The 23,967-nt window shown below is 37.9% G+C and overlaps 3 protein-coding genes across 6 annotated transcripts in view; 2 read left to right on the top strand and 1 right to left on the bottom strand.

Annotated features, from left to right (window-relative positions):
- Positions 1 to 21,007, top strand: part of rubcnl (rubicon like autophagy enhancer) — a 30,621-nt gene extending 9,614 nt beyond the window's left edge. The window contains exons 5-17 of one of the 2 annotated variants that reach the window (XM_081599378.1): positions 794 to 891; positions 1,413 to 1,746; positions 15,578 to 15,617; positions 15,716 to 15,821; positions 16,355 to 16,491; positions 16,593 to 16,657; positions 17,644 to 17,683; positions 17,767 to 17,844; positions 18,586 to 18,706; positions 18,822 to 18,883; positions 20,053 to 20,206; positions 20,366 to 20,456; positions 20,676 to 21,007. In XM_081599378.1, coding sequence (XP_081455504.1) covers positions 794 to 891; positions 1,413 to 1,746; positions 15,578 to 15,617; positions 15,716 to 15,821; positions 16,355 to 16,491; positions 16,593 to 16,657; positions 17,644 to 17,683; positions 17,767 to 17,844; positions 18,586 to 18,706; positions 18,822 to 18,883; positions 20,053 to 20,206; positions 20,366 to 20,456; positions 20,676 to 20,773 — 1,424 coding nt within the window. In that variant the 3' untranslated portion in view covers positions 20,774 to 21,007. Of the gene's footprint in view, positions 1 to 793; positions 892 to 1,412; positions 1,747 to 15,577; positions 15,618 to 15,712; positions 15,822 to 16,354; positions 16,492 to 16,592; positions 16,658 to 17,643; positions 17,684 to 17,766; positions 17,845 to 18,585; positions 18,707 to 18,821; positions 18,884 to 20,052; positions 20,207 to 20,365; positions 20,457 to 20,675 lie in introns of both variants that reach the window. The other variant, XM_081599373.1, reaches the window with a different exon arrangement.
- On the bottom strand, positions 6,181 to 10,538 carry LOC145548624 (uncharacterized). Its single transcript, XM_081599389.1, has 5 exons — positions 10,408 to 10,538; positions 10,048 to 10,123; positions 9,075 to 9,298; positions 7,568 to 7,740; positions 6,181 to 7,479 (listed from the first exon to the last, which is right to left on the bottom strand). Exons 3-5 carry the CDS (start codon positions 9,258 to 9,260, stop codon positions 6,927 to 6,929), a joined length of 912 nt encoding a protein of 303 aa, XP_081455515.1. The 5' UTR covers positions 9,261 to 9,298; positions 10,048 to 10,123; positions 10,408 to 10,538; the 3' UTR covers positions 6,181 to 6,926.
- Positions 21,008 to 22,436: 1,429 nt separating the features above from the next.
- Positions 22,437 to 23,967, top strand: part of LOC108166978 (trace amine-associated receptor 3-like) — a 123,213-nt gene continuing 121,682 nt past the window's right edge. For 2 of the 3 annotated variants that reach the window (XR_014084618.1, XR_014084619.1), the window contains exon 1: positions 22,437 to 23,327. Coding sequence is in view for 1 of the 3 variants with exons in the window: in XM_081599322.1 (XP_081455448.1) it covers positions 23,101 to 23,327 (227 nt within the window). In the remaining 2 variants the exon portion in view is untranslated. The remainder of the gene's footprint in view (positions 23,328 to 23,967) is intronic. The other variant, XM_081599322.1, reaches the window with a different exon arrangement.

Below are 23,967 nucleotides of genomic sequence, written 5' to 3'. Positions count from 1 at the left end.
TGGATATTTAAAACGTCTTCCACTTCCACAGTTAAATGTATGTTAGAAATTAAATTCAAAATCAAAAACTTCTTTGTTGATCCCAAAGTCTTAACTTAAGCTTAAGTATTGAATAACTTCAATATTATCGCTTATCGCGATAACTTCTGGGACAATTTATCGTCCAACAAAACTTATCATGAGAGGTTTGCATGTTATTTACCTTTTTTTTAATTTTTAGTCTCATACGTATTGAGTTAAAGTTTAATTTGTGTACACAAACATTATAACTGCAAGAAAAGGTGTGAATTAACAATGAAAATATTTAACTATTAGTGTAATAGTGAAACATAAAAACATTTCCATTCAGATGATAGCAAAATTGGCTTTTAATGCATCATTTATCAGTTATAATACATTTCCTTTTATAATAAATTTTAATTAATCATTGTCACAATGAATTTAAATTAATGATATTTGGGGGGGGAAAAGCTGTTTTTATTGTTGAGATTCTTCAGTTTAATAATTTTTTCCCACTGTTTCTTCATGTGATTGGTGTCCTACAGAAGCATTTCACCAATGAGATACTTTTTGCTATGTTTGACATGTCGTGACGTAATAAAAAGTTCTTATTGTGATAATTATACCAAAAAATATTGTGATAAAAAGTTAAGCCCATATTACCCACCCCTTATACATCTAAAAAATAAATGAAGCTTAAAAAAACCTGAGACATTTTAGTGATTAACATGAGAACTCATTAATATTAATGACAGTGCTGAACTTTAACGTGTGTTTGTTTGCTTTGCATCAGGTCACTCATCCTCAACGCATCACAGCAAAGACAGAAGCTGCTCTGAACTCCTGGATTTACCTGCAGACATCTTTAGGACCAGCTGTGAGCTGGAAAAGGTCTGCTATTTTGATTTCACTGCTTTTACGATCATTTATGTAGATTTGTAGCACTTTAAAACCTAATACACTCTGAAAATACCAACATTTTCTTTAGAAACATGTCTTCACCACTGCTCATAAAAGAGTTCTGTAGGTTCCTTACCCAACGTTGCCACCTTGTGGCCAAGAAATTATTACTGTTTAAACTTTACCTTTAATAACATAAAGTTACCTAATTTTTAAAGTGCAATCAGTAATAATTTTATAAAAAATTATATCAGTAATGATTTCTTGGTTAATGTCAAGTTGTCATAACAAAGACATTTTCAATAATGTCAACTTTGTATTAAAAGTGTCATAATTTACAGAATGACGCTTTATGACAACAGTCATAAATATTCATGAAGGCTTATTCATGTTCATGACAGATGTTCTGTCATGTTTATGCCTGTTTCATGTCAGTCTTATTCACCCCCCTTCAAATAAAGTGTTACCAACTTTTGTCTCTGATGTTTGTGTACATGTCTGCGTGTGTGCAGGAGAACGCTCACTTTGTTGTGGTAGACATGATGCTGGAGGTTCTGGAAGGCGTCAAATGGACTCTGAGCTTCGACTCCGTGATGTATAAACACTGCGTTGTGTGCACAAAGACACAGCCGAGCTCTGAGAGGCGCAACCCGGTGCACACACACGGTTCCAACGCTTCCAGCTGGATCGCTCCTCAGAGATCCAGCTGCAAGCGCAGGCTTCTGCGTGACGACACGAGGCCGCAGCGGACGGACCGGCGTGCGGATACACAGGAACCACAGGCTAGTCACAATGAACATCAAACCAAGAGTCCGTCCATCCTTTCTACTGACAGCGGGTTTGAAGGTAAAAACTTTTGTTTTGTTTTCAAGTGTTTTATCTCAGTGTCAGAAACAGATTATTTAAAATTTCCAGATAAAAGAGGCATTCGAATATATAAAGATCTAATTAAAATGTAAGTCATTGATCCAAAGGGAAATTAAATATTGTAACTCATATTAATTCAAAATTCTTGTATAAGCAGGGGCGCGGTATAGGGGGGGAAGTGATCACAATTCTGGGGGCCCTGACCAACAGGGGGGCCTCCACAATTTAATTATTTATATTTTGTTCATAGAAATAAAATAAAAAAATCGGACTCCTGTCAAATATAAAATTAATGATATTGTATTTTCAAAATTTAATGTTACCCTCCCAGACCAAAAAACACACATCCATTTTTGCCCTGAAAAAATGGGGTTCCCCCTATCTGCGTAAAATGGTTCCTTTCTGCATGGAGCGCTTCAGAGTGACGCTGTTAGCAGCAGACAGTAGGAAACACGAACAATTGTGTCGAGTTACTATGCTGCCAAGAAAAGTTATAATCAGGTTTTCAAAAACAAAATAGAGAGAGAGGGAGAGAGAGAAAAAGGTAAGAGAGTTAATTTATAATCTAGTTTTTCTCTAAGAGAGGTGGATAGACTGTGTGAGATTATCAACCATTTAGCATAATTAGCTTAGCTGCAGACTACTGATTGTCAGTGTTGTATAGTAACGAAGTAAAAACACTTCACTACTTTACTTAAGTATTTTTTGGAATACTTCATACTTTCCTCGAGTATGAAATTTTTTGATAACTTTCACTTTCACTTTTACTTTTTACTTTTATTATTTTTTACTATATTTCCAAACTTAATTGCATACTTTTACTCCGATACATTTTCAATGTGTGGTTTAGTTACTCGTTACAAAAAAGCGAGAGAGAGAAACGCTAGTGTTTTGACCCCACCTACTGATTGACTGCATCAAAGTCGGACACAAATGGAACCCCATACAACATGAACCACATATGGTTCATGTCAGAAGCTGGTTCAGTTGTAAAGCAGGTTAAGTAACCTTGTGGTATAGGTAAAGCACCTCATTTTCTTAACTAAATGATGCCTGCAGGTGTATCTATGAGCAGGTTTAATTTTGCCTGCACTTGGTTGTGTACATTATTTTAAGTGTATTTGACAAGTTCACCAAAATATAAAAAATGTAATTCAAACTGCATTTGCCTTGTTTTACTTTATACTTATACTTTTCATTACATTACTTGAGTACATCCATTTCTACAGTAATTTCTATACTTAAGTACAAGACGTTCCAGATACTTTAAGACTTTAACTCAAGTAACATTTCAGTCAGTGACTTGGACTTTTACCAAAGTCATATTATGGAGAGGTACCTATACTTTTACTTGACTCTGAGATTTCAGTACTTTATACAACACTGCTGATTGTCTCCATTTCACTAGCATTTAATGAATTAGCGACCTACTAGTTCAGCACTACAATCACAGGTTAGTGCTAAAATAAAGTGCTGTCAATTATTATTATTTTAAGACCATGGTCTTATCAGGCTGGTATGATAAATAACTGAGACTTAACTGTTTTGCAATATATATATACTTTCTATAATGAGATGGTGCTCTGATTTAGTAATTTTGTAACCCAAATTACAATTATTAATGATTGTCATAAGCACTCGTAATATTTTTTCATAGCCAACAGTCAGTTAAACCTGTTATAATACAACATTTTTGGTTTCCTGCGTGAAGGGCCCCTTAAAGTAAAACATATTTCTTATTTTACAACAACAAACTATTAGTAAAATTATTAGTAATAATTACTATTACTGCACAAGCATTTATGCAAATTCAAATTCACGTGTTTGGTTGCAGGGATTCTGTTTCCCAACATTTTCTTGCCACTATTCGAGGTTGCTACAATATTTTTGGTTACCAGAATTCCAATTCCCCAACATGACGTGATTGTACCTTTGTATAAAAATGTCCAGAAACACTTTATTTGAGGAGGTGTGCGTAAGACTGACATGACACTGTCATAAACATGACATAACACCTGTTATGAACATGAAGGAGTCTATATGAATGTCTGTTGTCATGAAGTGTCACTGCCCTGATCCTTGTTGTGATGATGCTTTTAAGCTGTGGGGTTTTTTTCTTCCTCGTGCTTCAGAAGCAAAAAGCCCAAACCGTAATCTCCCCCGTTACTTGATCTCTGTTTGACACTAGCAACAACAAACACACATTACAGCAATATGCCAGAGTGTAAAATGCCATTTTCAATAAACCGGAAACGACGGAGCTGATTTTCCCCAAACATGGAAGCTGGTGTGCAAAGAGCCCATACAATAACTTATAAAGCGGCACGGCTCATCACACTTTTATTTTGAAAACTGACATGCAAAATGAAGCAGTAACGTGACCCATGCAATACGAGGCACCGTTGGTTGCCTCGAGTAAAAAGGGGGGGCTTCATCTGACATGCCCCCCCTTTTTACTCGGTACCCGCCTTGAAGCCTGGACTCAGACGTCCCATCATTACCTTCCACCCCCCATCCTGCCGGCAGAAGAGCTGCTTAGCTGCTTGATCAGCCAAGTGACGGGCAGAAGAGGCCTCACCGGGCGTGTGGCACATTTCCCTAACTGTGTCGACACCTAGTTGAAACTGTGTTGCCGTGTCACTTGCAGTGACATCTGCTGGATTTAGAGAGTCATTGCGGGCAAATTCAATAAAGAGGGGAGTGTTAACCGGTTCATCCCCCTCATGCCGCACGGTGATGCCTCAGCATTGTGGAAGAGCTCCGGTTACAGAGACAAAACCTGAGAGAAAAGTCTCCATTTTTTCCTCTACAGTATGAAGAAAAGTTAATCCATGTAAACTAACTCAAATATCCCATGGAAAGGAATTTGAATAATCTGAAATTAAAATGATCAAAAGTGGAAATGAGAACATAATAATTATTTTCTGTGATAAGATCAAAATGATCGCACACAGGAGTAAACTTCCTCTTCCTCAGTTGATTCATGCCGGTTTTAAAGTATGAGCCAAAAACCAGCACAAAGCAAAGAACATAAACGATCCATCCAGCAAAACCCACAAACGCATCGACACAGTTTCTCCCTCGATACAATTTGGCGCGGTCACATCCAAACGACACATCGGTCACGTGGTATTCCTTGAAGTGATACGCACACCAACACGTATCACATTGTAACCTTTAACAGAGAACCAGTGGCAACCTCAGCTTACAGTAAATATTAGTCACACAAATGCAAAATAAAAAGTACAATCTGTCATTTTAACTTTAAACATTTCAGTCTGGTTCCAATGGAAATAAATCTTATTTTTCTTGTCATTTCATCAGCCGAGCATATTTGTGTTTCTTAGAAGTTTGATCTATCTTGATGCTGTTTTTGATCTGCCACTCAACATGAGTCAGAAGATGCAGCGACACATTATCTACATCAGTTCTGTGGAAATTTTAAAGAAGCACAGGCACATGATGATGAAAGAGACAAAAGTAATTTCTTAAGATATTTCCTGAAAACGAAAATGTGTCTAAAGTTCAACACATTTCATGGGGTCAAGAATAAATGTTTGTCTCCCACTAAATTTCTTCCACTTTTACTTTTTGTACTTATTTAAATGTTTCAGATAATCAAACAAATGTTATTATTGAATCAGATTTAAAATGAGTGATTTAACTTCCTAAGGGGGAAAATATCCCAACTAACCTCATGTGAAAAAGCAAACCTGATACATGTTTGTGCCTCCGTTTTAAAACTTCGTAAAGAATTTTTCCATTAAATTCTCTATAATTAAACCAACCTTTTCAAAATTGGTTCAATTTAGCTCCTCTGGAAAGATTTCGAGAAAAAACAGTTTAAGATAAAATTTTGATTCCACTTTACATCCAGACTTTAATTTAGCCACTCAGGAATATTTAGTTTATTTTTTTAGCCTTTCAGAAGTGATGATCATTAATCGCTGACTTCAGGTTTTCAACATTTCCTGACAGAAAAGAAAATTTATGATTAAAATATCTGGTTAAATTGTCCAAGTTGTGAGTCAGAAAGACAGCTTCTCATTCTCTGTCGCTACTCGCTGGATCCTCACATCATCTCCTGTCACTTCCCCGTCTTCTCCTCGGGCCTCCTAGTTTCTTTAGATATGCAACTGAGAAATTGAGATATAAGAACCAAACGCTGCATTATATTATAATCCTACCTGTAGATGCTCACCTAAAGTTCTGTTCCTTTTATCAAGGAGGATTGAAGGATATACATGAAACTATGAACATACTGACAATAAGTGCACATAAGCAAATAAACCACAGCTAAATAACTATTAAAACTATTATTTCTACAGCTTTAAATCTAGAGTGTACTGCTCTAGATTTTTTATATCAATGAGAATCTGTTTCAATGAGAAGAGAAAGATTAACTTTTGTCTTTAAGTTTCTTTATTTGAAAGCAAAAGCGTTAGAAGACCCGACTCACTGAACGCAGTCAGGAGAAGAGCCCTGAACGACACACATCACATGGTTACAGAGTCACAGCAAGGAAAAGACTCACCCAGAGTCTGATCTCATCTCTACTACCAGATGGACCACAGAGACAATCCTGACCTCCAGCTCATGAACCGTCCCTCACCTCTTAGAGGGGACGATTTTATGGCAGGAAAGAGAACCGATGAGGATTTCAGGAGAAACTTCTAGTTCTTCTTTGTCCGTCACTCATGGGTTCAGGTCCAACCAGGGTACAAACTACATTCCACATTCAGTCCTTTAATTTCCAGATCCAGCATTTTACCCAAGATGTCTTCAGGTCTCTTCTGCCATCGCAGCTGTGGCAACATCTAAACATTATCTGGAAACGTCTTTAATGGAAAAACACATGTTGCAGAAACACAAAAACGCAGCAGATGTAATCAGTGAATAAATGGTAAAAAGATTAATCAGTTCCATCAAAGATGAAATAAAGCTAAAAACAAAAATTTCTATCACAGTACATATGTATGTTTGCTTTAAGCAACATGAGAAAAATACATCCATGATTAAATGTAAGTGATTATACCAGAAATTATAATTTTACACTTAATTATAATTATGTAGCAGTACTTCTTATTCCTGTAAGTTAAAAATAAAAATGATCCATATCCATCCATCTATGTGGAGGCTCTCTTGAATAGTAATAAAACCTAAACAGTCTCAGGATCTGCAGCAGACCTCATTTCATAATCTGTGCTGCTCAACTCCTGATTGTTACATATTTTAGAACACAGTGAAGACAGAAACTTATCCATGATGCTTTTCCGACTTAACAAATATAAAGTTGCGTCTGCAAGGGGACTAAGACAAATACAAACAAAACAAACAAAAATAATAATAATAATAAAAGTTTTAAATTCCACTTGACTAAAAATATTCATAGACAAAAGGATGATGGGCAGATAAAGCAGAGTGTAATTAATCAGCACCACGGCCTGAATGGCTATGATTCGTCGTTTTTCATCTGCTGGGACACGGAGCGCTCCAGAGAGAGCTTTGATAGTCCCAACCAAGAAGAAGATGAGCAACGGAAAGGGCAGGAGGAGAAAAACTAAGAAGAAGATGAGAGCTGGCAGAAAAGGAGTAGCATAATACAATGGAAGAAAACCAACAGGAAGTATCCAGACCACACTGCAGACCACCACATATGTCTTGATGTTTCTCCTGAATCTGTACCACAGTGGCTTGGCAATGACCAGATACCTGCAGTAACAGATACAGATGTTTAGTCTCTGAAGATTATTAAGGTCAGACTGAAGTGAGAGACAGAAGAGGAAACATAGAAACGTACCTTTCACAAGAGATGCACACCATGAATCCAACACTGACCATTACAGCATAAAATGTGATGGCAACGGACTCGCTATAAATATATCCTGCTGGTGACATTCTGTAGCCGAGCTGAATGAGATCAGAGACCAGGAGGTTGATGACATAAACTGGAGCATCTTGACCCTTTTTCACCTGAGAAAGTCAACAGAGAAAAAATATAAATGACATAAAAATATCCTGTACTTGTAGGATGTTTCCTGTTCTACTTATTTCAGTCATTTCTAAAGGACAAGACAAACTTAAACCTGAGACAAGAGAGAACCACATTATAAATATCAGGCTGAGAGTCATAATTGTGTAGTGATTGGTGGTGAGGAGTGATGCAGGCAGACCCAGGATGTTGATGAAAACAATGAATTTAATGAAAAAAGCTCAGCAGTCCAAATGTCAGGCAGCACGGCGGAGCGAAAACACAGAGGCTCAGCACCGGTAGCAACTGAATAAAAAAAAAGACTGACACGATGAGCTAATGCCGGTGTTATGCCCAGAAACGCATGCCTGCCCAAATTTGCATCCCCTGTCGCGGGAGCGCTCTAAGCTCTCGCATATTGACGAGAAAACGGACTGAAATATGACCGAAGAGGAAATTTTAAAGATATTTGTAACATTATCACATTTCTTAACCATGTAATCCCTAAAACGGTGGGTTTCAATTCGCAAATTACTTGAATTAAATACGGTTTTCACACCTTTATTGACACGAGTCGAACTTTTTTTTCAGTCCGTGTCTGTTGTAAACGTTCTCCACAAATGGTTTGAAATTCTCTGCTTTGTCTTTTGATATCATAATAGCTCAAAAGCATTGCAACAGAGACCCATTTTGTAGAACATTTTATATCATGCTTCACTTCTGGTCTGTTAATGTAGGAGGAAATGATTTTAATTTATGAGCCTGAAAATAATTGCATCCGTCTTGTTGATATGCAACTTATAGCTTTAGGTCAGAGAACAAGTGTCATTACGTAGAACAGATTAAATCCTTTCAGCTCTGTATTTATAAGCATGATATAAAATGTTCTACATAATGGGCCTCTGTTGTAATGCTTTTGAGCTATTATGGTATATGGTTATATTTCAGTCCGTTTTCTCGTCAATATGCGAGAGCTTAGAGCGCTCCCGTGACAGGGGATGCAAATTTGGGCAGGCATGCGTTTCTGGGCATAACACCGGCACAGGACTACACAGTTCAACTGTGCCGGCAGACTAACAATCAGAGACGACGTAGATGTACGTTAGACAAGGACCCGATGAGGAAAACAGACAACAGGTGGGACTAAATACACACGGGGTAATCAAGGGAACGAGACACACCTGGGACAATCAACGGGGAAGACGCAGATACTGAGACACACAGGGAACAGGATCACACAGGAAAAAACTCAAAAACAAACACAAAGAAACGCGGATCATGACACTGAGAGTCAAATCCATTATGAATAAATAAGTTACAATTATACTGAACTCACCTGGAAAAAAACTGCAATCATCACTATAAGAATGAGAAGAAGTCCAATGGCAATAGTGATCCAATTCACCCATTGAGGGTAATCAATGTCATCGTTGTTGCCATCATGAGTGTTGCTTTTGTTGCGGCTCATGTTGCTGTAATTGAGACTTTTTTCCCCAGATGTGTTAAAGTTCAACTCTTCCATCCTTCAGTATTGAACCAGGAATTTGATGACAGGAGTGACTGTGAACCGAAGAGACAAAAAGTGTAAATTATTTTTAAACGTTTCAATGTAACATGTAATTCCTGACATTTTACCATCAGAATCTAAATGATATCAAATTATATTGTAAAAGTGGACATATTTCTCAATTATCAAAGTTTATATGTTGTTCTTTGGGTTTTCCTTAACTGGGTCCAGCCTGGAAATATTCACTTTTCCAACCAGAGAAAGCCAAACATTCAGTGTTTTAAAGATTTACTTCTCTGTATTGACTAATGGACGTGTTTCAATTCAGGTTGTTATGAACAACCCTGCATTAATAAACATTCAACTGGAACAATGTAAATTTTAGCGTGAGACAGCAGTTTATATGTGTATAATCTGAATGATTTGTTATTTTGTTCATTTACGCTGATGCATCAGGTTTTGGGAGTAAAAGTTATTTTTCACCCAGGATCCATTGCAGGAAGGATCCTCAGACACAAAAAAGGAAAATAATTTTCATGTTTTCATTTCTAATTTATTGTCAAAATGAATTTCATGCACGTGACGACAGTGGGGAGGAAAAACTCCTCTTTAACAGCAAGAAACCTCCAGCAGAACCAGAACCAGAACCTGGCTCAGTTCAAGTGGTCATCTGCCACAGCAGACCGGGGAGTTTGAGAAAACAGAACAGATATGCAAAAAAGAAACAGAATCGCTGACGTAGGAGTACTTTTTATGTTAAAAGTAAAAAGTTAACAGCAGAAGAGACAGAATGGTTAATTACCCTTTATATGATCTCAGATGATGCCGTCTTCTAGAAAGGCATCACAGCCAAACAGACCAGATGAAGCTTCTGTGGACTGAGGGGAAAAATGAAAATATGAAGTTAATCATTAAATTAACAGTAAATAATGCAAACTGAACAGTAGCAGAAGAAGAAAGTAGGAGAGTGAGATAAAGTGGTCAGTTTGTCCTCCATTAGCCTGAACCTACAGCAGCATAACTTAAACCATCCATGTTGGCAGGTAGCATAATTGTTTTTTCTAATTTGTTCTACCAGCAGTATTAATTATGGGATATATTTTTAACAACATATTATATTCGATGTAATCTTTCATTTCTGTACAAGAAAAAATATATTTACCCTTCAAAGTTTAAGGGGACTGAGATGGTTCTTGTTTTAGCCAGTTATCCTTCTCATCTTAACGATCTGCAGCCTGTGCATTCTCTATATCTACGTACCTTATGGTGTCTGACCAATAACATCTGACTAATCAGACATGAAAGGAAATGGACACAGAGATGATGTGGTAAGTTCACTTCCTTTATAAACAGGAAGCTTATAAAGGAACTTCCTGTTTATAAAGAAAGTGTCTTTTAAGATGATAAAGTATTTCAGTTTTCTAAAACTCATTTCTTATGAACCAACTTCTTCCAACTCAATTCATGTCAGTTATGTAGCGCCAATTAACAATAAATATCCTTTAAAGGTTTTTTCCAAAATAATTACACTTTACTTTTTAACACTTGTTTGACCTTTTTAGCTCACATTGAACAGTTTAATCCATGCATGTTTTGGGACTCTGCTGTCAGCAAGCAGCACCTCATCTGTAAGCTGTTACTCTAACTTTAGAGAAGCAAAGCTGCAGTCATGGACACATTTCACATTATAGACAAAGTATGCAACAGGGACAAATATGGGCATGCTGGGTGCAGGATGCACTGCATTGCTCTTGCTTCATCACCCATGTTGGTTCTTCCATCCTCCTTTAGCTGGTGGACTATCACTCAAGATGTGGTGAGCCAACTGTGGGCCTCCAGACACATTGGTGTGGTTTGCTTTATGTTTGCCTCCCTTCAGATGACTCGCCAGAAAGGTGATGCCACTGGCATCTATCAACCAACAACCCTCCCCCCCACATATACTCTATATCCATCCACTTTTACACATAATGACATGGCTGAAGTCACAAATACAGATAACTTTATGTTCCCCATGTACTTTTGTACCAGATGCACTTTCATTTATTAAAGTACGCCACACATCTAAGACACTATCTCCAGGTATTTTTTTATGGATTTCAGTATGGCCAACTCCTCAGTTAGTGTAGGATCTAACTGACACCAACTCAGTGTTTTCTCCCTCTGTGCTGCTGGTCTGGTTTCTTCTCTCAGCTGCATCCTGTCAGTAATCAGCCACCAGTTCTCTATGTAGTAATCAATCACTCTGGTACATAAGCGGGATGAAGCAGTTTTAAATTCTGACCTATGATAAAAATCCTCAGTGGCTCATTGTGTGAACTAAAATAAATAAAAACATTAATATTTTACTGTACTATAGGCTCCCTGTATGGATAAGTGGAAGAAATATATATTTTGGTTTTGCCATGGAGAGTGGAGAGTAATTAGTTACATTTACTTCTACTGCTGTAATTACAGTTTGTCTAATTTATACTTGAAGTTGTTTCCAAACCCCATCAAGAGTAGCTCAAGTTATTTCTGAGAAAAATAAAAACCTTGATGTACTTAAGGCGTCTATTTAACTAAGACAAAGACAACAGCTTTACCATATGTTGTAAACTTGAATAATATTTCAACAACAGATGTAAAGTTTTATCTGGTAGTTGTGATCATAATTTTTATTGATTAAAACTGAAAACACAAATCAAGTGTTTAGTTTGGAGTCAGTCATTTAAAACCATTAGAGGGAAAAACAGCAGCTGACTGAAGATATCGAAAATTAATGTCCCATTAAAAACACATTTTTATGTTGCATTTCTATTTATAAATGTGCTAATTTAAATAAAAATAGTTTGACACCAACATGTTCTCATTTCCTTTGTGATGAAATTTGTTTTGCTCATCACAAAGAAGCTAAAATAAAATCTTAATGAGGTACTTATTACTTTTAATATGACTTAACTTGTACTTAAATGCAGGTTACATCAAATAACTGGACTTTCACTTGAGTTGCCTACATTATTTTTGTTCTCTTCCCACCTCTGCTGTCTTGTGTAAATACTGATAACCAACTTGATGGGTTTTCCTCACTCCTCTGCCTTCCCATTGATTCAACACCAGGAGACCTTCACACAAACCCAGCTGAAAGATCAACGCTGTTTTTTTCTTTTCTGGTGTTTTCTTGTTTTATCTTTGTTCACTAATGGATGTGATTTCAAATTTAACAGAGTAGCTGAGCAACATAACCATAACTCCTGGTTTTGAGTAGCTTTACTCAAAACAAATTCAAGAAAAAGAAAAAGTTCATGTTTTGTAAATAATTTAAAGGAAAAATTCAACAAATTGTAATTATAACAATAAATGCAATGTAACTAATTACTTTCCATCCTGTATGTCAGAAGCAAAATCAATATTTTCTCCACACTGTGAAGCTTCTACTGAGTTATCCATACAGGCAGCCTATAGTACAGTAAAATATTCATGTTTTTATTTGTTTTGGTTCGCAGAACGAGCTACTGACAATTTTTGTCACAATACCAGCAAGAATTTAAAACTACTTTCACCCCTAAAACTACTTTCACCCCTGGTATAGAGTTTAACTACTTGTGCAGTTTGAACTGTGTAAACTTGACGAACTGTGTACACATATGTGAATGTTGAGGTAGTATTTATGCATTGCATCAAAAACATTTGCAAATTATGTTGTATACTTACAAATCTTGTTGTAGTCTTTGTGAGTCTTTTTGAGACTAATTTAGCTCCATAAGACAGGAAATGATAATGAGAGATTTGGTAATATCCTATCCGGTAAACATTACTGAGCTTATATAACATGAAACAAACTGCAAGCTCAATGCTTGATTCATTAATCAAATAACTCTGATTCAGACTGAAATTATTCCTTTTCTCCACTAATTTGCTTTCAGGGAACAAAATGATGACATTTTATACTGAAATAAGTGAAAATGTTTTCCAAACACAGGAGAACAGAAAGAAAGAATAAAGTTGTTGAACAGAAAGTTCAAGTATAAAGCTAAGCAAACTTAGTTTGTTCAAACAGTTCGAGGTTTTGAAGACAAAGATTTAAACCCAACAGGTTGTGAAAGATGTGAGCTGCTTTCTGGAAGGAAGCATAGCTTCACCTGTGATAAAGATCTGGCAGACAGGTGGGTGGGGTAGCTGCAGTGGAGTTCCTGGAACAGCAAATTTAGTGTGTTGAGAAACACTAAAAAAATAAAATTAAATGAATACACCCCTATTTTTCAATCAGAATTGTTCGTGTCTTTTGTCTTTTTTTACTGTTTCTCAACACACTAAATTCTCCCCCATTTTAAAAGATGTCTCCAGACATCTAGAGTAGAACTAACAAATATAACTATAAAAAGTCAGGTTTGTCGCTTGAAATGTCTATCATTTGTCAAAGTGTCATTGCCCTAAAATGTCCATACACTGACAATCTGTACACTGACAATAATCCCCTTACCTACGTCCTGAGCACAGCTAGGTTAAATGCCCCCAGACATCGCTGGGTTGGGGAGTTTCATTTCACCGTAAAGTATAGACCTGGTAAAGCTAATGCTGATGCTGACACCCTCTCACGTCACCCAGTCCCTCTAGAGAAACATGTGAGTGAATATACAGACGTCATGGCCCCAGAGGTGGTTTCTGCAATCTGGCAGGGGGACAAAGCTATGAGAGGTGGTGATGTACCATTGGTGGCTGCATTAAATTTGCACCACATTGATGATTACACAAAGAGTGAAGGCACCCCAGTTATCACCCCAGATAATATTAGTGTGGCACAGAGGGATGATGCTGTCATCTGTGAGGTGATAAACCTGAAAATGAAGGGGAGGAACCCAAATAGTGAAGATGAGAGTCAGATGGTCGAGAGACACGCAGGCTGGTAAATGAGTGGAAAAGACTAACATTGGACAGGGAAGTGTTGTACAGACGGACTGAACGCAGAAAACAGCTAGTTTTACCCAGTTAACTGAAGCAAACAGTGTTAAAAACGCTACATGATGATATGGGACATGGTGGTGCTGACAAAGTCCTCCATCTTGCCAGAGAGGTTTTATTGGTCTTTTATGCAAAATGACATTGAAGATGATGTCATCCATCAGTGCAGTTGTATCAAGCAGAAACAACCAAACGAGCTTCAGAAAGCACCAATGGCCTCAATAACAACCAGCAGCCCTTTTGAGCTCATTTCTGTAGATTATTTGCACCTTGAACCAAGCAGAGGTGGTTATGAGTACATTCTGGTTCTGGTTGATCATTTTACTCGCTTTGCACAAGCCTATGCAACTAAGAACAAATCAGGCAAAACGGCAGCTGAGGAGATTTTTTATGACTTTATTCCAAACTTTGGCTACCCTGAAAAGTTACATCATAACCAGGGAAAAGAGTTTGGGAACAACCTGTTCCACCGACTCCAACTAAGACTTGATGAATCCATTAGGAATCCATAAACAGTGTGAATGTGTATTATGCTTATTAACCATCAGCGAGACAGAACTGGTTTTGATTGCTCAGTTTTGTAGGAAATGCTCATGTATCAGATTTTTTTTGTAAATCATTAATCCCATCAATGTTTTTATTTATTTAGACAGAATATACTTACTTTAGCTTAGGACCAAAATCTGCCAATAATTTTTGTGTTTGGTATTGTTATGCTTTCTTTGGGAACTTTTAGACCTTCCTATTAATGTAAGAAATTAAGAACAAACCGGTGGGTGTGGTGGAGATGTTTTTTTTTGTCTCAAATGTCTTGTGGTGTGACGACAGGTTTTGTAAAAATAAAAATATTTAAAAAATTAACCACCTTTTGAACTTGTAAGATTCACAGGAACACACTTTTGTTTACGTCTGGGTTGAAAGAGACCTTTAGTTGTTGTTCTGTTTGTACTTTTGCTAAAAAAGTAAACATCATATATTAATCAGGTCAGAAGTGTGTTCCAGAAACAAACCACTCACAACCAGTTTTCTTGGAATAACTTTGGGTTTTGGAGCTCAGAAGGCCATGACAAGCAGTTTCAAAGTGTTAAATATTTTTATTTCTAGATGATGGCTCACGTCGCAGGCTGCTGCACAATGCAGTTCCCTGTCATATAGAGTGATCAGATATCGATGCTCTTATTTCCTTAAAATGAGCAGAAACAGGAACCGCAGCAGGATGTAAATTTGCAATAAATTAATCTGATCTGATGATCAGTTTTCAGACGGAACCAACATGCAAACATCTTAAATATAAAACCAAAGCATAGAGAATCAACATAAGTCCCTGTTACATGTCGGTTCATCTTTTTACTCTTGTTTTATGAATAAAGAATCATGTGCTTCAATTTCAGACTGTGGGGTCGGCACAATGCCACCAGATTTGATTGGAAAGTAAGACATTTTCTTCCTCTACCGCTCAATCCACAGCATACATTTGACCCACTGAGTGTTTCTGAATGTGTATTAACTATGTGGTGTTTGGCCAGCAGTGCAGAGTGGCTGGCCCAGCAGCTGGTGCTGGAGTTCAAAAGGAAGTGGCTTCCTTCCCACGGGCATCGGCGAGGACGACAAAGCCTCCGCAGCTCACTGCAAGAGGTGAAAACTTAGCAGAGCCGAAAAGTTTGTTTGTTTTTTTTCTTGCAAACCGACCATGAGCATCAAAATTTGGCTAAATGAAGATTTACACACCAGCCCTGTTTAGTCCGCTTTAGCCAAACTGTAATTCGTTTACGTTTCGAGAAGAAGGAAGTTGTGTCGCTTCCTTCAGTGGTTCTTGGTGCAACGCCACCATAGGCAAGGAGGGGAACAGGTGTTTCAGTTAGTTTGACACAGAGCAGTGTGAAAGCGAACCACCGCAGCAGAGAATGTAACAAATGTTGTAAATTTGGTCCACATTGGAACCGGGTCTACCGGACTATGAAGTGTAAAAACACCAATCTTTCTTTCATGTTCCGAATTCCATCATCTATGCTTAGAGTCTCTATTGATTTGTGTTTAGTTATTTTGTTTCCAGTTTGTGTTGGAATGGGTTTGTTACGTCGTAGCCCATGAGTTTCTGCTTGAAAACCTTAGTTGTTATAATGGGATTATAAATAAACCATGAACCCTCTTCCATTGGTCTCCATTAGTTACCAGGTACTGGAGGTGTGGAGGTAAAGACTGGGAGCCTGACGGAGGAGATCCGACTCAGGACCAGGATGAGGGGAACCCTTAACTGGGCACCGCCCAGTTTCCAGATCATTTTCTCTGTCCAGCCACAACAAAGGTCATGACCCCTTCTGAGCAGACAGAAAATGCCAAAAACAAAAACAAACCATCAGGGAAATGTGATTGGATGTTAAATAACCTTTTTATTTCCTGTTCTAGACGGAGTGAGGTGGTAGCGCTACAACACTACCTGTGTGCGGGCTGTGGGACGGAGGTGGAGCCCAGTGAGTGTCGACGACAACCAGTTCAGACATTTACATTTTGGGGATTTATGTTTGAGGGACAATGAGGGAACAATTAACTGTGATACACACACGTGTAGTAACAATGCATCAAGCTCACGAAGTATAATTCATGAAACAAGAACAAGATTTTAGCAATTTGAGGAAAACTAAGACTCACTATTAATTTATTTTACAAATAGAGCAGAAGATTCACCAATCCATAAAACATGTGAGAAATAATTAATTCCAGCTTAGACTAGATCATATTCTGCAGATATTAAGCTAATGCTAATGTGTCACAAATACCTGTGTTTCTTGTTTTACAAATAGATCAAAGGTCTCATAATTATTTTCACACTCCATACAATCATCCACTTCATGTTTGATCAAACTGCCTTTAGCTTTAGCACAGATAAGAGGCTAACGTCCTCCTTGTTTGCAGCTAACGTTTAGCTAGGAGCTGAACACAGTGTTAGCTTGTAGATTGTCTTTTATGTGTCATTTATTATCTGAATATCTGGATTTAAATATCTTAACAAGTTGGACCTTTTTCTAACTGAAGGTTGTTTATCCAGCCAGACTAACATTTACCCTATACTGTCAACACAGCAACCACTACTTTTCCTGCTTCATAATAAGAAACTCAAAACAACCATGTGATCATAATAACTCATAATAACTGCTTATATTTACATTACCAAATTATATGACATTATGACTTTAATTTAACCAGAAATGTGGTGCTCTAATACTGCAAAATCTCATACACCAGGTTTTCATTAAACTCCAAAAAATAAAAATGTATAATAATAATTACAGAAACTATAGGACTGGACCGTTATGGTTATCAGTATGTAGCTTTTTATATGTGGCACCGATTCAGATTCAGCAGCTGCAGTGAACTAAAATCAAAGCCTGACTTGGCGCTAACGAATGTTCAAGTTTATTGGTAGAAAACTGAGTCCGAGTTCTTCTTCTGCTTCCAGGATACATCAAAAAACTGCGGCACTGTGAATATCTGGGAAGGTACGTGAAAGATGTTATCAAAGTATTTTATTATCATTATTACTATGATGTCATTGTTAATTATTTCTGATTTTCTTTGACAGATATTTCTGTGACTGTTGCCACAGTGGATCAGAGGCGGTCATTCCGGGTCGAGTTCTGTCCAACTGGGACTTTAGCAGGTAAACAAACAAACAAGCATTAATAATAACAATGCATCACAGCCAAAGTACTGAAATGACTGGCAGCTTTTGCTGATGATATATCAGACATTTGTGATTCTAGAAGAAGCATTTATTAATATTGTTGGAGCGATGGGACTTGAATGTTTTACTAAATTTTATCTAATTGAAAAAATAATAATTAAAAGTTACACCTAAAGCGTTATATTTTAATATTGCTACAAAAAACCACTGGTGTTTTCACTTTTTGATAAAAATGTAATTTTTTCCCCTTTAGCTATGCCACTCTGCTACGTTTTCCTACTACTCTCCAGTTTCGTAATCTTTTCAGTCGACGGGTAGAAAGTACAAAAAAATATATGCTTAAAATTGCCAATAATCTATTATTGTAATACATCTGAATACAAATCATGTTCTGAATGTTTTGTATGAAAGCATTTTTCTAACGACTGTGGTTCTGATCTGTTTGAGTCGATCAGCTCTTATTTTTTATAAGGTAACAAGCCCGAAGCTTCTAAACATCCCAATGCAGGTAGAAACTTAACTATTAAAATGAAACCATGAAATTACATAAAATAAATTTCTTCCCCCCAAATGGCAAACGTCTGATATAAAGAAGTGGTACAATGATCAGCGTTTTAAAAATATGTGTAGTTTGTGAAAACCCGGTTGGCAAAGAACTCAAATTTCTTTGAGATTTTCTGTGTTTTAAAAACCGTTACGTTGGTCTGAACATTGCAGGTTCTCTGTGAGCGACTTCTCCAAGCAGCTGCTGGACTCGATCTGGTCTCAGCCTCTGTTTGACCTCAGCTCCGTGGGAAAGGCTCTGTGGAGCAAAGTGAAAGACCTGGACAGGTTCAGGGTGAGTCGTTTTGGCTTTAGTTAACGTACATACATATTTATGAATCGCACAAATGCTGGGAGACGCAACACATCAAAAAAAATGAGCCGCTGTCTGTCTTCTTCTGTCCCCTCAGGAGCTGAGGGAGCAGCTGATCGGGATCAGGAAGCTGCTGAAAGCCTGCAGATTATCTGAAAGGTTTGATATGGACATACGTAAAGCAAGTCTATGATTTATACGACTCAAGCTGTGAGTGGCTGAAGACGGATTGTCCGGCCGAGATGAGAGAAGAGGGAACCGACTCTGTTTGATGTTGGCGTCTCATGTTTAGATGACTTCTTTCACTCCTCTCTCAAAAATATGTCTTCCTTTTCCAAAATACAGGCCTAAAAAAGTGTGGATAGTGGCTGTAGGTGCTGTGGTTCTAGATAAACACAAACATTTTTCCATCACGTATATAAAATGTCATTTGTTTCCCTCAAGTCAACTGAATCGCAAACCTTTGAGCTTCTATTCATTTTTTTTGTTTCTTTGCACAATGAATAAAACTTTTACTTTTGTTTTTGAGTGTGTAAAGGCTCATGAGACACACAATAGTTTATTTTTTTAAGTCTAGTCTTTTTTTTTAACAGCCCTATTCCAAATAAAAGCACAGAAATGTATTCAGAATTATAAACAAAACTAAACTAAGGAATAAAATTAGAGAAATATATAAAAATCAAAGGAATGTACAATAATACATTTATAGTTTTCTTTTTCAGCAGATGTTAATATTTTTGGAAAGAATGCTGTGGCCATAGAATGATAATTTAGTTATTAAGACTTTTATCTTTTCTTAGTTTGAATTTATTTTGGGGTTTCTACAAACAGCGTTAATTTAAAACAAATCTGATTTTAACAAATATAATGTACAACAAAAGCATATATGTGTGTTGGTGAGAGGTTTTGTTAAGTGATATATGAAAGTGAAAAAGATACCAGTTCTGCTGTCATTGTTATAATTTCATTTTAATGTGAAATTAACAGAAATATGGAGTTTTACACATTTTTGTGGTTACTTTGAACAAATTGACTTTACGGATCTTTTATGAGTTTTTAAGTTAGTAATTTCAGATGGAGGAGTTTATTTTTGCTTCAGGAAGATGCACTTCCTGGTTTATTGCTTTTTTTATTTTGAAGAAGCAATCAGGCAGCAAAAGTGACGCAAAGTAGAATCACTTCATCGAAGCTCAAACCAAAATAACTTGAATCTCATATGTGTGATACTGAGAACCTGATCATAGTAGCTCAATGTGTGGTTTCAGCTGAAACGTTGGCTCCCTGTAAACTGAAGCGGGTTTTGACGTGATGCTGTGTTTCTGCTGCAGGGTGTTGGCCGAGTTTGAGCCGCTTCCTGCTCACCTGCTGGACGAGCCTCTGCTCTTCTCCATGGAAGACCTCTACAGAGTGAAGAAGGGCCAGCTGGTGGCGCAGGCCCGAGCGCTGCTCAGCGCCGCCATGGAGCATGTTGACAACTGTGAGGTTGGTCCTACCGACCTGCACTCTGGACGACGGTTCAGTCAGTCAGTCCATCTGGACACCAGTGCTGTTGCTCTTGCCTTCAGTGTGAAGAATGAAATGACGGTTACAGTGTTGGGCTCAAATCAAACTCTGATATTTTCTCTAACCTCTTCCCCGCAGCTGTGTAGAGGCCGAGGCTTCATCTGCGAGTTCTGTCGAGCGAAGGACATCATCTTTCCTTTTCAGAAAGACAAATGCCAGCGATGTCCAGGTAAGCAAGGACACATGATTAACACAACCTAAAAAAACATTAGTCCTGAAGCATGACGTTGGAAAACTTTTTCTAATCTATACCCTAAATCGGCCACACAATCAGCGCATTTTAATTGCCGGTGCTTTACAATTCATTGAGATGTGTCTAATCCATAACTTCTTTCTAAAATCACTCCTGGTTGTGCATTCACATGCAACATGTTTTCTGTCTTCACAGTGTGCAAGACCTGCTTTCACAAAGTCTGTTTCCTGGGGAAAAGGTGTCCGAAATGCACACGGATCCAGTCCCGGACAAAAGTCCAGACGAAGTCATGAACAGAGATCTGCTGCTGGGAACCACTACACCTCTCTGGGATGTTCTCCTAATACAGTGCTGTCGCCTTTATCAGTGTTACACATTCAAACATTGCACTTAAAAATCTTTTTACAGCTGTAATTTTCTGTCTTTTGAAATACTTCTGTTTATTTATTTGCCCTAAAACAAATGAGTTCCTTCTTCTACATTGTTGTCACATTTTTTTCCAATATTAAACATTTGAGACAATCTTGTTTTTATGTGGAAGCGTGTTATCACTGAGTCACTGGAAGCAGATAGTACTTGTAACATCCAGTGGTTTTATCCAAACAAGCATCAGCAACTCTGTGAGAAAATGACAAATGTAAAGTTTCACAGATTAATTTGTGAAAACAAACTCAGATGTTATCTGAGATCGTGACTTTGTTTTAATCTGAGGACAAGAACTCTGAATTCCTCTGGGAATAATGTCAATAATTTGACAACTCGCATACGAATCATCGGATGACACAAATTAAAACATTCTGCAATAATTAAAACGATAGCATAGTTTTTTTTTCTTCTACTAACTATGCTAAGAAGGACGAGTTCAAGAAGAACTCGTCCTTCTTGATGGCCAGGCCGCCGAAGAACACGGCGCACTTCACGTTGGGCATGTACTTGGAGAAGCGCTCGTACTCTTTGCTGATCTGGAAGGCCAGCTCTCATGTGTGGCACGAGAGCTGGCATATTTAAAGCTGGTTTACCAACTTTAAATATGGTAAACCATATCTAAAGCTGGTTTACCAGCTTTGTGGCTGGTAAACCAGCCAAAAAACTTCCTTAAATTTTGAGAGGAAACATCAAAAAAGTACCAGAGAAGTTTATTTTGTGTCTTGCTTAATGAGCCCAATTAAAACTGGGTGCAAACATTCATCTCTCCAAAGATCAGTGTTTGTTGAAAGAAGCTTAGCTGGACATAATGTGTATAATTCATCTACTTACAGACAGAAACAAACACACGGGCCCCAGCACACATACTGGGGTATGTGTGTTGTTCAGCCCGTTTAGCCTCTGAACGGCCGGTGAAACTCTCCTGATGGAAGTTCAGTTCACACCTTCATGAATTACTGTCAGACGGCGTCGTCTCAGCTTCCAATTAAAGGTGTGAAAAAAACATGTCAGCAATGACAGGATGCAGACAAACATTAGTGTGATGCAATCGCTGCCAACATGTTTTACTTGGGTTGGAAACATCTCTAACAGTTTCATCATCCAGATAACAAGCTACATGTTAAGTAAAGAGTTGATATCAGTAGCTCCACAGAGAATCGTCTAACTTTTTACCCCCACCAGACCTGCACACTGCTTTTACTCCGAAATTTCACAGCCAGTTTGATTTTTTTTTATAGCTGAGTTAGCTACAAAATTAATAAAACTACTACAGTGGCATGATCAATGTCTAAGGCATAAAAAAATAAGCCTGAGGTTGTGTCTCGCCCCTGCATCAGTTTTTATCATTCAGCTTATTAGTCTGCATATCAGTCCAACTAGAGTAGAACAAACCGCAGAGCATGTTTTTCCACGTTCAGTATTTGAGAGGTACTGACCTACAACTTTTGATCTAGTTCAGTTTATATGTTTTATATATTTAATATCACAAAAAGTGATAATTGGTAAAAGCTCTGACTGAAGTGGGGATCTGAGAAAATTCTGTTTGCGAGTGTAAGATGAGAAAAGTAACTTTTTTTAGTGTCTGTGACAAATAATGCGCCGGCATATCCACATGCTTGCTTTGACATGATTCCTACTCAACATTATCTTGTTTTAATAACTTCATACTCTAATAAGATAATTAATATCAGTTTAACCTACATATCTGTCCACAAACTTAAACTCCTGGCGCCATATTTAATTTTAAATTGACCAAACCTCTGGGTTTGGTCAATTTAAAACAACGGTTGGGAGTGTATTTGTCTGGGTTTGTTCGGATAGAAATTATTCTGAAACCGATCCCATGTGTACAAAATTATTTTTTTAAGCAATGTGGTAGAGATATTTGATTTCGTCAAGACCCAACTACGTGTTTACAAGACCTTAAACGCATCTCTTCGTCAGGACACCTAAATTACATGATTGACTGGCTGCTGCTACGAAGAATGACTGATGATGAGTGAATTCAGCGGTTTGATACAGGTGTGTTAGGGCATTGATGCATCCGGCAGCTGCTTCTGTCGGACTGTGTGTTTGGCTAGTGACAGCCACATTGTTGGCCTTTTTTACCTTTTAATTCAAATAAGTGACTTATAGCCACAATCAGAAGTAGCCGCGCCTTAATCATGTTTTATGAGGAAAATGACGAGCAAAGATGGACGGAATGCACAGAAGGAACCAAGCAAAACCCACTATGTGTTGTCCAGAGGGAACTTCAACACCAGACCCGCCAACGAGCGACGAGACTATACATCACTGGTTAGGAGGAACAAATACAATGGGTATCGCAACAGTGATGAATGGAGCAACTACCGGAGACCACCAGAACGAAGACGTCGCCCCAGAATCCAGCGACTGTCGCATGCGGACTGCAGGAATGATGTAAGTGAGAGAGACGGGTTTTCCAGAACGCACCACGACACACGGCCTTCAGACTGAAGGTTCGAATCTTACACAAAATAATTAAGACAGTCCATCACTTAAAACTATATTCAGCAGTAACACAGAAAACTACCACCCCCTCTGACGTTTTCTCTATGGTCATTATAGTTCTTGTTTGCGTGTGTAAAAGTTCCTGGTATTTTTTTTTACATATTTTTAAGATCTTGTTGGCTCTTGTGGCCTTTATTTGAAAGTAATCCGACAGGAAAGAAGGTAATGAGAGCGGATGAAGACATGCGGCAAATGTCGCCAGGCAGGGAATTGAATCTGTGACCATGAGGACTAAGGCCTCCTTACGTGGGTCGTACTTTGCCCCTGCACCTTCCTGCTCTTTCTGAATTAAAACTGTTCAGTCTCGTCTGAAAAGACTGACGGAACCCATTTAACGTAGCGTCCACCTGGGCCAGAAGAAACTCGGATCACCAAGCAGAGGAGGTGGGCAGAGAATAAACGAATAGGTGACAGACCCTGATAGTGGTGAGTAAGTTAACAGCAGCTGCAGGTCCCAGTCCTGATGACAAGGTCTCTGTTTCTCAGAGACCTTCAGCAGATATACTGATGGCAGGCCTTTCTCTCTAGA

Source organism: Poecilia reticulata, chromosome 2 (assembly GCF_904066995.2).
Source record: "Poecilia reticulata chromosome 2, P_reticulata-male-v2, whole genome shotgun sequence".
In the NCBI taxonomy this organism is placed as follows: Eukaryota; Metazoa; Chordata; class Actinopteri; order Cyprinodontiformes; family Poeciliidae; genus Poecilia; species Poecilia reticulata.
Note: the sequence above shows the minus strand (reverse complement) of the source record. Positions and strands in the feature narration are given on the sequence as shown.

Bases quoted from the DNA above. Each gene is read 5' to 3' on its own strand.
- LOC145548624 (XM_081599389.1), bottom strand. From the start codon at position 9,260: ATGGAAGAGTTGAACTTTAACACATCTGGGGAAAAAAGTCTCAATTAC. The intron at 7,741-9,074 runs GTGAGTTCAGTA...TGACTTTCTCAG, and splicing joins TGATTGCAGTTTTTTTCCAG to GTGAAAAAGGGTCAAGATGC. The intron at 7,480-7,567 runs GTACGTTTCTAT...CTGTTACTGCAG, and splicing joins GTGTGCATCTCTTGTGAAAG to GTATCTGGTCATTGCCAAGC.